This window comes from Hypanus sabinus, chromosome 8 (genome assembly GCF_030144855.1).
Source record: "Hypanus sabinus isolate sHypSab1 chromosome 8, sHypSab1.hap1, whole genome shotgun sequence".
Lineage (NCBI taxonomy): Eukaryota > Metazoa > Chordata > Chondrichthyes > Myliobatiformes > Dasyatidae > Hypanus > Hypanus sabinus.
In genome coordinates, this window is record NC_082713.1 from 85,118,365 (window position 1) to 85,135,218 (window position 16,854).

General features: G+C 42.0%; 1 protein-coding gene across 4 annotated transcripts in view; it reads left to right on the forward strand.

Moving 5' to 3' along the window:
• The window catches only part of LOC132398279 (ribosomal protein S6 kinase alpha-6), a 174,906-nt gene that overhangs the window by 22,081 nt on the left and 135,971 nt on the right, over nucleotides 1-16,854 (forward strand). For all 4 annotated transcript variants that reach the window (XM_059977463.1, XM_059977465.1, XM_059977467.1 and 1 more), the window contains exon 2: nucleotides 16,042-16,101. In XM_059977463.1, coding sequence (XP_059833446.1) covers nucleotides 16,042-16,101 — 60 coding nt within the window. The remainder of the gene's footprint in view (nucleotides 1-16,041; nucleotides 16,102-16,854) is intronic.

A 16,854-nucleotide genomic window follows, 5' to 3' on the forward strand; every position in this document is an offset into this window, starting at 1 on the left:
ACATTAAGTAGCATTAAGAGTGGGCTGCAAACGTTTTATGTAGCTTTAATTTGATGTTTTGAATAACTAGGACTGGTAACTTTCATGTTGCAGAATTTATTCACTAATGAAGAAGTATTTTCGGGTTTATTATGAAATTCTCTGCAGCTGTTTAACAGGAAGCATAATACGTTATACTGATGTTGCTGCTGATGGCAATGGAGTATTTTAGTTTATAGAATAATTACAAGTTTTTGGCTCTGCTGGCTAAAGAAGAATGCCCCAGCTTAATCCAGGTTTATCTACCCAAGTCTTTTTGATGTATAGAACATAGAATAGTACAGCACATTACAGGCCCTTCGGCCCACAGTTTTATGACGACCCTCAACCCTGCTTCACATATAACCCTCCCACCTTAAATTCCTCCATATACCTGTCTAGTAGTCTCTTGAACTTCACTAGTGTATCTGCCTCCACCACTGACTCAGGCAGTGCATTCCACGCACCAACCACTCTCTGAGTTAAAAACCTTCCTCTAATATCCCCCTTGAACTTCCCTCCCCTTAACTTAAAGCCATGTCCTCTTGCACTGAGCAATGGTGCCCTGGGGAAGAGGCTCTGGCTGTCCACTCTGTCTATTCCTCTTAATATCTTGTACACTTCTATCATGTCTCCTCTCATCATCCTCCTCTCCAAAGAGTAAAGCCCTAGCTCCCTTAATCTCTGATCATAATCCATACTCTCTAAACCAGGCAGCATCCTGGAAAATCTCCTCTGTACCCTTTCCAATGCTTCCACATCCTTCCTATAGTGAGGCGACCAGAACTGGACACAGTACTCCAAGTGTGGCCTAACCAGAGTTTTATAGAGCTGCATCATTACATCATGTCTCTTAAACTCTATCCCTCGACTTATGAAAGCTAACTCCCCATAAACTTTCTTAACTACTCTATCTACCTGTGAGGCAACTTTCAGGGATCTGTGGACATGTACCCCCAGATCCCTCTGCTCCTCCACACTACCAAGTATCCTGCCATTTACTTTGTACTCTGCCTTGGAGTTTGTCCTTCCAAAGTGTACCACCTCACACTTCTCCGGGTTGAACTCCATCTGCCACTCCTCAGTCCACTTCTGCATCCTATCAATGTCTCTCTGCAATCTTTGACAGTCTTCTCGACTGTCCACAACACCACCAACCTTTGTGTTGTCTGCAAACTTGCCAACCCACCCTTCTACCCCCACATCCAGGTCATTAATAAAAATCACGAAAAGTAGAGGTCCCAGAACAGATCCTTGTGGGACACCACTAGTCACAACCCTCCAATCTGAATGTACTTCCTCCACCATGACCCTCTGCTTTCTGTAGGCAAGCCAATTCTGAATCCATCTGGCCAAACTTCCCTGGATCCCGTGCCTTCTGACTTTCTGAATAAGCCTATCGTGTGGAACCTTAACAAATGCCTTACTAAAATCCATGTAGATCATGTCCACTGCACTACCCTCATTTATATGCCTGGTCACCTCCTCAAAGAACTCTTATCAGGCTTGTTAGACACTATCTGCCCTTCACAAAGCCATGCTGACTGTCCCTGATCAGACCATGATTCTCTAAATGCCCATCGATCCTATCTCTAAGAATCTTTTCCAACAGCTTTCCCACCACAGATGTAAGGCTCACTGCTCTATAATTACCTGGACTATCCCTACTACCTTTTTTGAACAAGGGGACAACATTCGCCTCCCTTCAATCTTCCGGTACCATTCCTGTGGACAATGAGGACATAAAGCTCCTAGCCAGTGGCTCAGCAATCTCTTCCCTCACCTCGTGCAGCAGCCTGGGGAATATTCCATCGGGCCCCGGGGTCTTATACGTCCTAATGTATTTTAACAACTCCAACACCTCCTCTCCCTTAATATCAACATGCTTCAGTACACCAACCTCACTCATATTATCCTCATCATCATCAATTTCCCTCTCATTGGTGAATACCGAAGAGAAGTATTCATTGAGGACCTCGCTCACTTCCACAGCCTCCAGGCACATCTTCCCACTTTTATCTCTAATCGGTCCTACCTTCACTCCTGTCATCCTTTTGTTCTTCACATAATTGAAGAGTGCCTTGGGGTTTTCCTTTACCCTAATCGCCAAGGCCTTCTCATGCCCCCTTCTTGCTCTTCTTAGCCCCTTCTTCAGCTCCTTTCTTGCTACCCTACATTCCTCAATAGACCCATCTGATCCTTGCTTTCTGAACCTCAAACATGAGGAAATCTGCAGATGCTGGAAATTCAAACAACACACACAACATGCTGGTAGAACACAGCAGGCCAGGCAGCATCTATAAGGAGAAGTGCTGTCGACGTTTCGGGCCGAGACCCTGATGAAGGGTCTTGGCCCGAAACGTCGACAGTGCTTCTCCTTATAGATGCTGCCTGGCCTGCTGTGTTCCACCAACATTTTGTGTGTGCTGTTCTAAACCTCATGTATGCTGCCTTCTTCCACCTGACTAGATTTTCCACTTCACTTGTCATCCATGGTTCCTTCACCCTACCATTCTTTATCTTCCTCACCGGGACAAATTTATCCCTAACATCTTGCAAACGATCCTTAAACATCAACCGCATGCCCATAGTACATTTCCCTGCAAAAACATCATCCCAATTCACACCTGCAAGTTCTAGCCTTATAGCCTCATAATATGCCCTTCCCCAATTAAAATTTTTCCTGTCCTATCTGATTCTGTCCTTTTCCATGATAATGCTAAAGGTCAGGGAGCTGTGATCACTGTCCCCCAGATGCTCACCCACGGACAGATCTGTGACCTGACCCGGTTCGTTACCTAATACTAGATCTAGTATGGCATTCCCCCTAGTTGGCCTGTCAACATACTGTGACAGGAATCCATCCTGGACACACTTAACAAACTCTGCCCCATCAAAACTCTTGGAACTGATCAGGTGCCAATCAGTATTAGGGAAGTTAAAGTCACCCGTTATAAACAACCCTGTTATTGTTGCACCTTTCCAATATCTGCCTCCCAATCTGCTCCTCGGTATCTCTGCTGCTACCAGGGGGCCTGTAGAATACCCCCAATAGAGTAACTGCTCTCTTCCTGTTCCTGACTTCCACCCATACTGACTCAAAAGAGGATCCTGCTACATTACCCACCCTTTCTACAGCTGTAATAGTATCCCTGACTAGTAATGCCACCCCTCCTTCCCTTTTTCTCCCCTCTCTATCCCTTCTAAAGCACTGAAATCCAGGAATATTGAGAATCCATTCCTGCCCTGGTGCCAACCAAGTCTCCGTAATAGCCATTACATCATAATTCCACGTCTGTATCCAAGCTCTCAGTTCATCACCTTTGTTCCTGATGCTTCTTGCATTGAAGTACACACACTTTAGTCCTTCTACCTTACTACCTTTACACCCTTTATTCTGCTTCTCTTTCCTCAAAGTCTCTCTATATGTTAGATCTGGCTTTACTCCATGCACTTCTTTCACTGCTCTATCGCTCTAGGTCCCATCTCCCTTGCAAATTAGTTTAAACCCTCCAGAACCATGCACCCCCTTGAGTTCAGGTGCAACCCATCCAATCTGTACAAGTCCTATCTTCCCCAGAAGAGATCCCAATGATCTAAAAATCTAAAACCCTGCCTCCTGCACCAACTCCTCAGCCATGCATTCAACTGCCATCTCCCCCAACTCTTACCATCACTATCACGTAGCACTGGCAGCAATCCTGAGAACGCCACCCTTGAGGTCCTGTTCTTCAGCCTTCTGCCTAGTTCCTGAAACTCACACTTCAGGACCTCTTCAGTGTCTCTTGCATCAGCCTTGTACCAGCACCTGCAGCAGTACATTTTAGGCATCTACCATTCTGTTTTTTAAAAAAACTATTTCTGCCATCTCTGCCGAACTTCCCTCCACTCAACTTAAAAGAGTGTCCTCTGGTTTAGACCTTTGCCACCCTGGGTGAAAGGTGATGGCTGTCTGTGCTCTCATAAACTTATAAACCTCTATCATTGCCTCTCTTAATCTTATACATCTTTATCAAATCGCTTCACAGACTCCTTCACTCTAAAGAGGAAAACCCTAGCTCCCTCAACCATTCCTCAAAAGACATATTCTCTTATCTTGGCAGCATTCTGGTAAATCTCCTCTGCATCTGCTGTAGAGCTTCCATGTTGTTCCTATAATGAAGTGACTAGAACTGAACACAATACTCCCAAGTGATTTCTAACCAGAGTTTAAAGAGCTACAGCATTACCTCACGGCTCTTGAAATCAATCCCCTCACTAATGAAGGCAAGCACACCATAGGCCTTCTTAACCACCCTATCAACTTACGTGCCAGCTGTGACTTGCACCTCAAATCCCTTTGTTCCAACACATAGCTAAGAATCCTGCCATTGACCTTGTACTCCGCCTTCAAATTCAACCTTCCAAAGTGTATCACTTCTCACTTTTCAGGTTTGAACCCCATATACCATTTCAATGCCCAGCTCTGCATTCTGTCCATAATCCCATTGTAATCTTCTACACTCACCACAGTACCATCAACCTTATATTCCTGTGGAACACCACTAATCACCAAACTCTTGGCAGAATATGCTCCAGTTACTACCACCATCTGCCTTCAGTAGACAAGCCGATTCTGAATCCTTGCATCCCATGCCTCCTGACTTTCTGTGCAAGCTTACCATGGGGAATCTTATTGAATGCTTTACTAAAATCCATATACATCACATCCACTGCTAGACCTTTAGATGTGCTTTGTCACATCTTCAAAGAATTCAATCAGCCTTGTGAAGTATAATCTACCCCAAAATCAAATTATGCTTCTCCAAATGCTTGTGAATCTTGTCCCTAAGAACCCTCCCTAATAGTTGGCTCACCATTAATGTAAGACTCACTGATCTGTAATTCCCAGGATTTTACCTGTCACCTTTCTTGAATAACATTTGCCATCCTTCAATCCTCTAGTACTGTTGTTGTGACACAAAGATCATTATCAGTGCCCCAGCCATCTCTTCCCTCATTACTTGTGGTAACCTGGGGTACATCCCAGCTGGCCACAGGGACTTGACTAATATTTTCCAGAATCTTCAGCATTTCCTCTTTCTTTACTTTCGACATGCTCTAGCACATTGGCCTGTTCTGTGACAAATTTGAGGCAGTCCTCACATTTGCCAAAGTCCCTCTCCCTGGTAAACACTGAAGCAAAGTACGAGGGGTGAATGATATGTTCATGGTCTAAGGTAGAAGGAGTCAATTTTAGAAAACCTGGCACATTTATTTTTCAACATAGTCCCCTCCTACATTTACACATTTAGTCCAGCGGTCATGGAGTATACAGATCTTGGACCTCCAGAAAGTGTCCACAGATGGGTGGTTGATAAGCTGGTAGGCTAAGGTAGAAGGGGATGAGTTATACAGCTGTCATTACAAGCACATGTAGGACAACTCTTTGAGTGATTATGCAGAAAGTTTGAAGTTAATAACTCATTTCCTTCTACCTTGGGCCAAGGACTTACCAATCACCCGGTTATTAACTTTTGTTTGGTCATTTGACTTGAATTGAATTGACTTTTATTTCTTACATCCTTCACATACATGAGGAGTAACAATCCTTACGTTACATTTCCGTTTAAATGTGCAATCAAAGTAATTTATAATAATTTATCATAAATAGAACAAAGTTCTGTAATAAGAGAAACCAAGTATTAGAAACAATTGGAGAAATGTATTATGAGTAAGAAATTGTTCGTGTTGCTTTTAGTCTTATAATGTTTGACAGGTATGTCTAATTACCTTGTAAGTTTTGTATAGATCCACTTCCTTGATCTGTGCAACTTCAGAACTTCTTCATCTCTCTTCCTTAGGGAGGATTAGTCAACTGTGGGTGACAAAGGAAGTTAAAAACAGCATTAAAGCAAAGGAGAGGGCATATAATAGAGCAAAAATTAGTGGCAAATTAGAGGATTGGGACGGTTTTAAAAACAGACAGAAGACAGCTAAAAAAAGAGCATAAGGAGAGAGAACATGAATTACGAAGGTGTGGCGGTCCACACACATGGGACTTGAACTGCCATCGGGAACCACAGGCAGACGCGCGGCTCGCCTGGGGCAGACCTTACAGGGACAGTCTGACGTCGAGTCTGCCCCGCTTGTCGCAGGGACCCATGGGAGGCGTGAGTTTGAATCTGTAAAGTCATTCTGAGTTCAGCTCTCTCTACCTCTGTGTGTTCCTTTAGTAGCGCTTTGTGGAGACAGTGGAGCAATAATGGCAGTTATTTCTGGGAGTAATGCAGAAGGTGCAGCATTGGTTCATTCCAAAGAGGAAGAAAGATCCTAAGAGGAGTAAGGGGCGGCTGTGGCTGGTGAGGGAAGTAAAGGACAGTATAAAAATAAAAGAGAAGTATAACATAGCAAAGATGAGCGGGAAGCAGGAGGACTGGGAAGCTTTTAAAGAGCAACAGAAGATAACAAAAAAGGCAATATGCAGAGAAAAAATGAGGTACGAAGGTAAACTAGCCAGGAATATAAAGGAGGATAGTAAAAGCTTCTTTAGGTATGTGAAAAGAAAAAAAATAGTTAAGACCAAAATCGGGCCATTGAAGACAGAAACGGGTGAATTTATTATGGGGAACAAGGAAATGGCAGATGGGTTGAACAGGTACTTTGGATCTGTCACAATCTCCCAGATGTAATAGTGGCCAAAGGAACTACGGTAATGGATGAACTGAAGGAAATTTATATTAGGCAAGAAACAGTGTTGGATAGACTGTTGGATCTGAAGGCTGATAAGTCCCGGGACCTGATGGTCTGCATCCCAGGGTACTTAAGGAGGTGGCTCTAGAGATTGTGGACGCATTGGTAATCATTTTCCAATGTTCTATAGATTCAGGATCAGTTCCTGTGGATTGGAGGGTGGCTAATGTTGTCCCACTTTTCAAGAAAGGAGGGAGAGAGAAAACAGGGAATTATAGACCGGTTAGCCTGATGCCAGTGGTGGGAAAGATGCTGGAGTCAAATATAAAAGAGGAAATTACGACACATTTGGATAGCAGTACATTTGGATCAGTCTGAGTCAGCATGGAGTTACGAAGGGAAAATCATGTTTGACTAATCTTCTGGAGTTTTTTGAGGATGTAACTATGAAAATGGACAAGGGAGAGCCAGTGGATGTAGTGTACCTAGACTTTCAGAAAGCCTTTGACAAAGTCCCACATAGGAGATTAGTGGGCAAAATTAGGGCACATGGTATTGGGGGCAGAGTACTGACATGGATTGAAAATTGGCTGGCTGACAGGAAACAAAGAGCAGCGATTAACGGGTCCCTTTCGGAATGGCAGGCCATGACCAGTGTGGTAGTGCAAGGTTCGGTGCTGGGACCGCAGCTGTTTACAATATTCATTAATGATTTAGGTGAAGGGATTAAAAGTAACATTAGCAAATTTGCCGATGACACAAAGCTGGGTGGCAGTGTGAAATGTCAGGAGGATGTTATGAGAATGCAGGGTGACTTGGACAGGCTAGGTGAGTAGGCGAATGTATGGCAGATGCAGTTTAATGTGGATAAATGTGACATTATCCACTTTGGTGGCAAGAGCAGGAATTTAGATTACTATCTAAATGGAGTCAAGTTAGGAAAAGGGGAAGTACCACAAGATCTAGGTGTTCTTGTACATCAGTCAATGAAAGCAAGCATGCTGTGAAGAAAGCTAATGGCATGCTGGCCTTTATAACAAGAGGAATTGAGTATAGGAGTAAAGAGGTCCTTCTGCAGCTATACTGGATTTTCAGAAGGCCTTTGAGGCACGTGATAAACAAGATAAGAACCCATGGTATTACAGGAAAGGTACAAACAAGGATAGAACATTGGCAGGAGGCAAAGATTGGAAGTAAGTGGTTACTTTTATGGTTGGCTGCCAGTGACTAGTCTTACTCCATAAGGGTTGGTGTTGTTTATTTGGATTTTTAAAAGACCTTTGACAAGGTGCCGCACATGAGGCTGCTTAACAAAATAAGAGCTGATGGTGTTACAGGAAAGATACTAGAAGATTGATTCACTGGCAGGAGGCAAAGAATGGGAATAAAGGGGTCTATTCTGGTTGGCTGCCAGAGACAAGTGGTGTTTTGCAGTGGTGTTGGGACCGTTTCTTTTCAGGTTATTTGTCAACAGTTTCGGTGAAGGGTTTGATGGCTTTGTGGCCAAATTTGCAGATGATACAAAGATAGGTGGGGGTGTGGGGTTGGCAGTAGTATTAAGGAGACAGGTCTGCAGAAGGACTTGGACAGATTGGGAGGATGGGCAGAAAAGTGACAGATGGAATATAGTGTATGGAAGAATATGGTCGTGCATTTTTGTAGAAGGAATAAAGGAGTAGACTATTTTCAAAATGGGGAGAAAATTTAAAAAACCAAAGGTGCAAAGGAACTTGGTAGTCCTCATGCACCTGAAGGTTAACTTGCAGGTTGAAGTCGGTGGTGAAGAAGGCAACTGCAATGTTAGTATTCACTTTGAAAGGACTAGAATATGAGAGCAAGGATGTGATGTTGAGACTTTATATAAGGCATTGGTCAGACCGTACTAGTATATTGTGAGCAGTTTTGGACTTTATCTCAGAAAAGAAGTGCTGGCATGAAGAGGGTCCACAGGAGGTTCATGTGAATGATACCAGGACTGAAAGGGTTAACTGATGAGTGTTTGATGGCTCTGAGCCTATACTTGCTGGAGTTTAGAAGAATGAAGGGGGATCTTATTGAAACTTATCGAATGTTGAAAGGCGTAGTCAGAGTGGTTGAGAGTGGGTGAGTCTAGAACCAGAAGGGACAACCTCAGAATAGAGGGACATCCACTGAGAACAGAGATGAGAAGGAATTTCTTTACCAAAAGGGTGACGAATCTGTGGAACTCATTGCCACGGTTAGCTGTGGAGGAGGCCATGTCATTGAGTATATTTAAAGTGGAGGTTGGTAGGTTCTTAGTTAGGGAGTCAAAGGTTATGAGGAAAAGGCAGGAGAATGGGTTCGAGAGAGATAATAAATTAGCCACAATGTATTGGTGGAGTAAGCTCGATGGGCCAAGTGGCCTAATACTACTCCTATGTGTTGAGGTCTTGCATTATATTATTAGGAAACTGTAGGCAACTAGGAATCTAATGCAGCCAAGGTCATTTACCAGAATACAGTACTGCCAGTAAATGTGGTCATGAAGGCTTCACATTTCTTACTTAATCGATGACCTCATGTAGTTTAGGAGAGGAATTCTGTGGTTCTTATCTGCCATGTTTGTGATGGCTTTGCAAGCATGTGGCTGACCGTTAATTATTCTCTGAAGTTGATTAGAAAGCTACTAAGTTACAGAAAACTTACCACCAATAAAATAAGCTGGATCAGCAGTAGATATCAGCCTTACCAGTGATGCCCACAGCCTCATTTCTTTCTAAAGAAATTAACTATTGAAGATATTTCAGCATTTTAGTTTAACTATGCTGAGGATTTTTTGCCACCAACTCCTCATAATATGAATCACAATTTCAAATAAAAGTATTTTACTGAATTTCCAGAGCTGTCCAAAATTGTATTTTTTCAAACATGGATAATTTGCAGCCGCAAGTACTAAGCAGTGCATGTTTTTCAGACTCTCAGCTTCCTATGGTTCAAAACTAGTGTGTAGGTGGAATTTGCAAAGGGACATAGATAAAGTGTGCGGGCAAAGCTCTATCAGATGGTTTCAGTTTAGGGAAAAATTATGTCATTTATTTTAGATTCAAGAATGAAAAATCAGACTATAAACTGTAGAGGAACAAAAAAAATTGCATGTCCATGTCAAGAAATTACAATGTGATCTGATGTCTTTATTTTGCTCTTGCAGTGTGTGCAATCTTAGTATTTATTGACCATTCTATTGTTGACATTGTGGGTTAATGAGTTATTAAGCTAGGCAGCATGGAAAAAGCCCTTATAAACTCAAGCCTTCTAGTCCCTGTAACGTCTTCATGGTTTTTTTCTGCACCCTTTCTAGCCAAATGACATTTTTCTTATATAGCTGGGTGACCGGAACTGCTTGCGTTAATCCCAAATGTGGCCTCTCCGAAGTCTTATGCATTTCTACCATGATGTCCCAAAACCCAGATGTTATTGTTTTAAGATGAGGGGGGTTTATGTGATTATTGGACTGTATTTCATATTGATTTCCTTTAGTTTTTCGATGTTTTCTTTCTTGTGGTCGATTGGCGGGTGGGTGATCTATGAGTTCTTTGTGTATGTGTGGGTGGTGGCGGGGGGGTTGGTGCTACTATCGCTGTTCTTTTCTGCGGAGCGACAGGGTCGGGGATTGCTATTGTTGCTGATTTTTTTCCTGTAAGTGACAGGGTTGGGGACTGTTATTGTCACTTTTTTCTGTGAGTGATGGTGTCTGGGATTGTTATTGCCGCTGTTTTTTTTTGCTGTGGGGGTGGGGGGATTTTTGGAGTCGAGTCTGCGAGTTTTGTTTCTTTTTTTTGTGCCGGGGATGGGAGTTGGTGTCTTTCTGTATTTAATAGCTATCTGGAGTAGACAGATATCAGTTTATTGTACATGCATATTTTGACAATAAAATGAACCTTTTGAAAGTTTAGAGGAGAGTTATCAAGCAAGATGTTTAACACAAAGAGTGATAGAGTGCTTTCATGGGTGGTGCTGGAGGCAGATAGAATAGCAACCTCTGAGAGATGTTTAGACGGATACGTGAACAACCAAGTTTAGTAATCAGGATAGCCAGGGGCATAGTGAAGGCAGGGAAAGAAGTACAGGCAGTCCCCGGGTTGCGTACGAGTTCCATTCCTGAGTCCGTCTTTAAGTCAGATTTGTACATAAGTCGGAACAAGTACATCCTGTATTATTTAGTGTCAGTTAGCCAAACGTTTGTCTTAGTATATAGTATATATTTTACCTATACATATAAAACACTCAAGAAACGTAAGTATTCCAATAATTGAACCACTTCATTGCTTAGTAGTAATCGTAGCTTTCATCTGGGCAGGGCCTTTCACATGCTGTATTATTCTCACTTTATACGTTATCCTTTAAAATTGTTCCATTTGTTGACCATTTGTAGCCTAACGCTTTTCCAGTGACCGATGCCGTTTCACCTCTTTCCAGACGCTTTATTGTTTCCACTTTATTTTCAATCATGATCGCTTCCTGTCAATGGAACAGAAATACTGTGGGCGGCGGGTCCTGAGCTCTGCTGGCTCCTGAGGTTCGCTGGGTCCTAAGGACCACCGCATTGAGACAGGCTAAATGGGACAAGTGGGGGCTATGCTGGGTTTGGGTATTTGATCCTCCACAATATTCCATGTGGGAATTTAAACTGGAGGTGACAGTGGTTTTTTTTACGAGGTCGAGTTGCAAGCTCAACATCAACCTGGCACGGGAGTGGTCTGTCACTGGATCAAACTCAGGATCCTCCATTCTCGAGCCCGGCGCTGATCTCACTGCGCCACCAGCTGACCGGAACGCTGGGGGGGGGGTGGGGCAGGGTCAGGGTGAACCTTACTAAGAAAATTTTAAGCCAAATACAAAGTTAAACACTGAACACAGTGTCAACGGCGACGTCTTAAAATGGCGGACAGCGTTCTCCTTCCTCGGTTTGTTAGTACGAGTTGTCCGTAAGTCGGACGTTCGTAACTCGGGGACTACCTTTACTCAGTAAAAATGTATTTATTTCAATGCACGAATACAAGGAGATGATTATTGACTTCAGGAGCAGGAAACCAGAGGTCTTTAAGCCTGTCCTCATTAGGGGATCAGCAATTTTAAATTACTCTGAGTTATCATTTCAGAGCATCTGTTCTGCATCCAGCACTTACGTTCATTATGAAGAAAGCACAACGGTACTTCTTCTTTGTTAGAAGATTGCGAAGATTTGGCATGACATCTAAAACTTCGCCAAACTTCTATAGATGTGTGGTGGAGGGTATATTGGTTAGTTGCATCACAACCTGGTATGGAAACACCAATGCTCACCTGTGGAAAAACCTACAAAAGGTAGTGGATAGGGCCCAATCCAACATGGTAAAGCCCTCCCCGTTCACTGAGCACATCTATACAGAGCATTGTGGCAGGATAGTCAGGGATCCTCACCATCCAGGTCATACTCTCTTCTTGCTGCTACCATGAGGAAGGAGGTACAAAAGCTTCAAGACCCACACCACCAGGTTCAGGAGCAGTTATTACCCCTCAAACCATCAGGCTCTTGAACCAGAAGGAATAACTTCACTCATCTTCACTTGGCCTATCACTGAACTGTTAACAGAACCTATGGGCTCACTTTCAAAGACTCTTCATTTCATGTTCTGAATATTTATTGCCTTTTTGTTTATTATTATTTTATTATTGCTTTTTATTTCCTTTTTTTGTATTTCCTTAATTTATTGCCTTTTGAATACTGATCTTTCATTGATTCTATTGTTGTTATTTTTGGATTTTGAGTATGCCTGCAAGAAAATCAATCTCAGGGTTATATTTGGTGACATATATGTAGTCTGATAAATTTACATTGAACTTTTGAACTTTGAGGTCAACTTGGTGAGCTTGTTTGAAGGGAAATGAGGAAGTGGCAAGTTGGGAGGCTTTTAAGACTGATGTCTAGAGTCCAGGTACAGCATGTTCCTGTTACGGTGAAGGGTAAACCTAGCAAGTTTAGGTAACCTTGGCTGATAAGAGGTATTAAGGCTCTGATCCAGAAAAAGAAAGAAATGTACACTGAGTTTAGGAGGTCAGGGATGAGTGAATCTTTTGATTATAAAAAAAGTTTTAAGAATATTCTTAAGAGGGAAATCAGAAGGATAAATAAATGATATGTGATTGATCTGACAGGGAAAGTTAAGGGAAATGCCAAGCAATTCTATAGCTGTGTTAAGAGTAGAATGGTGGCTAGGGAAAGAGCAGGTCCCCTTGGAGATCACCACAGCCACCCACGTCTAGAGTGACGAGAGATGGCTGGAATTTTTAACAGATTTTTCCTCTCTCTGTTTACTGAATAGAAAATCATGGTGACTCCGGAGATAAGAGAAGCAAATATAGATGATTTAGAGGACATTTGTATTAGAAGGGAAGAGGTATTTGCTGCTTTACAGAACATTAAGGATAAATTTCCAGGGGCTGACTGAGTGCGTCCTTGGACTTTGTGGGAGGCTGAAGAAGAAATTGCTGAGGTCCTTGTGATAGTATTTGCTTCAATATTAGCCAATAATGATGTACTGAAGACTGGAAGATAGCTAATGCTTTTTTATTGTTTAAGGAGAGCGTCAAATTCATGTAATTCCTTCTACTAAATTGCCCACCACTGATGTTGGGCTGACCAGCCTGTAGGGTTAGGGTCTGATTAGGAGGTGTCAGAATGGTTTTGTGTATGGGAAGTAATGCTTGATGCACCTTTTAGAGTTTTTTGAGGGGATAACCAAAGTGTAGTGGAAGATAGGGCAATGGATGCTGTCATTTGGACTTCAGTAAAGCCTTGAGCAGTGTCCCACATGATTAGCAGTTCTGGAGGGTTAGGTCTCATGGAATCCAGGAGAGTTAGTTATGTTGATGGTTGTTTCTTGAAATGGAAACAGGTGATTGGTATGGTGTTGCAGTGGTGGGTATTGGACCCTTTCCGTCTGTTATTTATAGAAATGATTTGGATGCAAGTAAGTAGCTAATAGGTGATAGCTTCTTTGATAACAATGTGCTCATTTTGGACAGGGAGGATAGGTGGTTTGAAAGAGGGGTTAACGATGCCATCTTTGTCAAACTGCAAAACCTATCCTGAACAGAGGGGATGGGGTACAACAACACCTATCAGCAACTTACAATCTTGTCCTAACATTCCTACCCAGGCCTCACCACGACAGTTCTCACCTCCATTCATGCAAAGATAAGACCAATGATGCTCTCATTATGTCTTTTAGACAACACCGCAAGTCCAGTTACCTTGATTATTACTACTTGATGTCAACCATCATTCCTAATGATGATATCCTGAATTGTAATGGCTCCTTAAGGTTGTCCTAGCTGGGAGTGGAAGTGAGGATAAGCTCCACTACCTATTAAATGCTCCCAACTGAGCCTAGCTCTTGGCCTTCATGTGTGACTTACCTATTAAGCACAGCAGAGCCATTTCTACTGACAGGAGGAAGGGCAAAGGTGAGTTACGGCGTCTTAAGACTTGTTGCTTCAAGCAGATGAGGCTCATCAGCCATGGTGGCAGCTCATTTAGGAGAGGGAAAACTTTGATTTTAAACTTCCATTGCCTTGTGGTTATACCTGCTCATGGGGAAGACTTTGGGAGCAAACCACAAGGAAAATTCTGGAGTTGGAATCCCTGAGGCAGCCTTACATTGAGTTGAACACTGATTGGCAACTACTGCAAGGCCGCTGGTTCCAAACTGTATCAGTCCCTATAATTCCTTTGGATTCATGAGCTTCATGGAGAGGGAGAGCCTGCTACACGGGCAACAGCTTGCTGTCCATATCATACTCCCCTGCCGCGTATCATATACACAGTTATGACATAACATCCGTGGCCAACCCTGTTCAATGGAGAGCGTCAAATGGCTCAATACAATCTCCCTGGGTCATGTAATACACAAGGAAACTATTGAAGTCGTCATTCATCTTGGAAGAAGCTATCAAATTATTTTTGTTATCTCTTCTCTTACAGCTAGTATATTGATTTTGTTTTTTTTCTACACAGATATCATATTCTCATTGTTGAACCTTTGGAATATTCTACCTTGGAGAGCTGTGAACTCTGAATTATGAAGCCTTTTGAAGCCCTATGTAGATTTTTGAACTACAAAGGAACTAAAGGTTACAGGAATTGAGTAGGAATGTGGAGTAATGATCTAAATTTACCAGGCTGTAGAACTATCATAAGGAGTGTATAAACTATTCTTATAGTTCTTAAACACCATTTTTTACAGACATACATTCCTGATAATTTGCAGCAAATAAAATTACTTTCAACACCTCTGCTTTACTTCTAAACTAAAATAAGCCATAAACTTAACAAATATCCATCTATAAATTTGTTGGTGATCCAGCCATTGTTGGCAGAGTCTCAGATGGTGACGAGAGGATGTACTGGTGCAAGATAGCCCAGCTGGTTGAGTGGTGGTGTAGCAACAACCTTGCACTGAACATTAGTAAGACCAAAGAGCTGACTGTGGACTTCAGAAAGGGTAGAGTGAGGAAACACAAACCAATCCTCATAGAGGGATCAGAAGTGGCGAGAGTGAGCAATTTCCATTTCCTGGGTGTCATCATCTCTGAGGATCTAAGTTGGTTGCAACATTTTGATGCAACTACGAAGAAGACAAGCCGGTGGTTATATTTCATTAGAAGTTTGAGGAGATTTTCTTTGTCACCTAAAACATGCTGAAACTTCTATAGAGGTACAGTGGAGACCATTCTGAATAGCTGCATCACTGTCTGGTATGAGGGGGTGGGGAGGGTGGTTGTTGCTACTGCGCAGGATCAAAGTAAGTTGCAGAAAGTTATGAAATTGGTCAGCTCCAATCATGGATACCAGCCTCCATAATATCCAAGACATCTTCAAGGAGCGGTGCCTCAGGAAGGCAGTGTCCGTCATTAAGGATCCTCCACGCAGGGCATGCCCTCTTCTCATTGATACCATCAGAAAGGACGTACGTACGGAAGCCTGAAGGCACACACAGCGATTCAGGAATAGCCTCTCTACTGCTATCTGATTTCTAAAAGGACATTGTACCCATGAACACTAACTCGTTCCTTTTTTAAAATTTATTTTTGTTTTTGCACTACTTGTTTTAACTATTTACACACACACAACACACACACACACATATACACTTACTGTAAATCACAGTTTTTTCTATATGTATTGCACTACATGTCACAAAGTTAACAAATTTCAAAGCATATGCTGGTGATATTAAACCTGATTCTGAATATTATTTAGGAATGCATAACATTTAGAAAATTGCAGTAACTACAGATGTATAACCGCAGTCTTTTCAGTAAGGACGTGTCTCGTTTTCTCCTTTTTAGGTAAATGGTCATCAGATGGTGGATGAACCTATGGTGGCAGATGAAACCTATTCGCATTATGTAAGTAAAGTTTCTGCAAAACATTTTGTAGTTATGTTGTATTGTCTGTAATATAACAGTTAATTTCAGGAATTCATTGGACAAAAGAAAATGTAATGCAAATGGTCACAGTATCAAAACCAATACTTTCCAAGTTCCTTTTCTAAATAATCTGTTGTCTTTTCCACCTGTCCCCAAACCTCTAAAACAAAGGTATAACAATTAACTGTGTCAAATCTTTGAGCTACGTTTTCCGATAACTTGGTTGGTTTTGTTAAACAGGTTGAACTACTAGTCAGCTGCTGTGTAATTGAATGATGGGACGGATTTGAGAGGATGAATAGGTTATTCCTATAATATCTAGTAATATCTGAATATCTAGTCATATATCTTCTGTTCCAAACTGAAGTTGCATCATTATCATAGTTGGGCTAACTTAACTGTCCTTTTGAATTAATCTAATTAAGATTGCGGGAAGTGCTTCGACTCTTTGAGTCCCCACACATCTTTTACTTGTTTTCTTGCCACCTTCGTCTGACCATCTGCATTTAACCATTTCTGCTTAATAGATGTTTTTATTTTAGGTAAAATGAGTTCTTTTGAAACTAATTCACGGTTCACAATTTTTTTTCAGTCTCATCTAAACGTGATGAATTATTTTCCTTTCTTAATATATATGCAGTATGGTGGTTCAGTGGTTAAAATACCAGACCAGCAATCTGAAGGCTTAACAATCCAGAGTCTCAATTGAAATCCCACTTTGGTTTTTGCGGG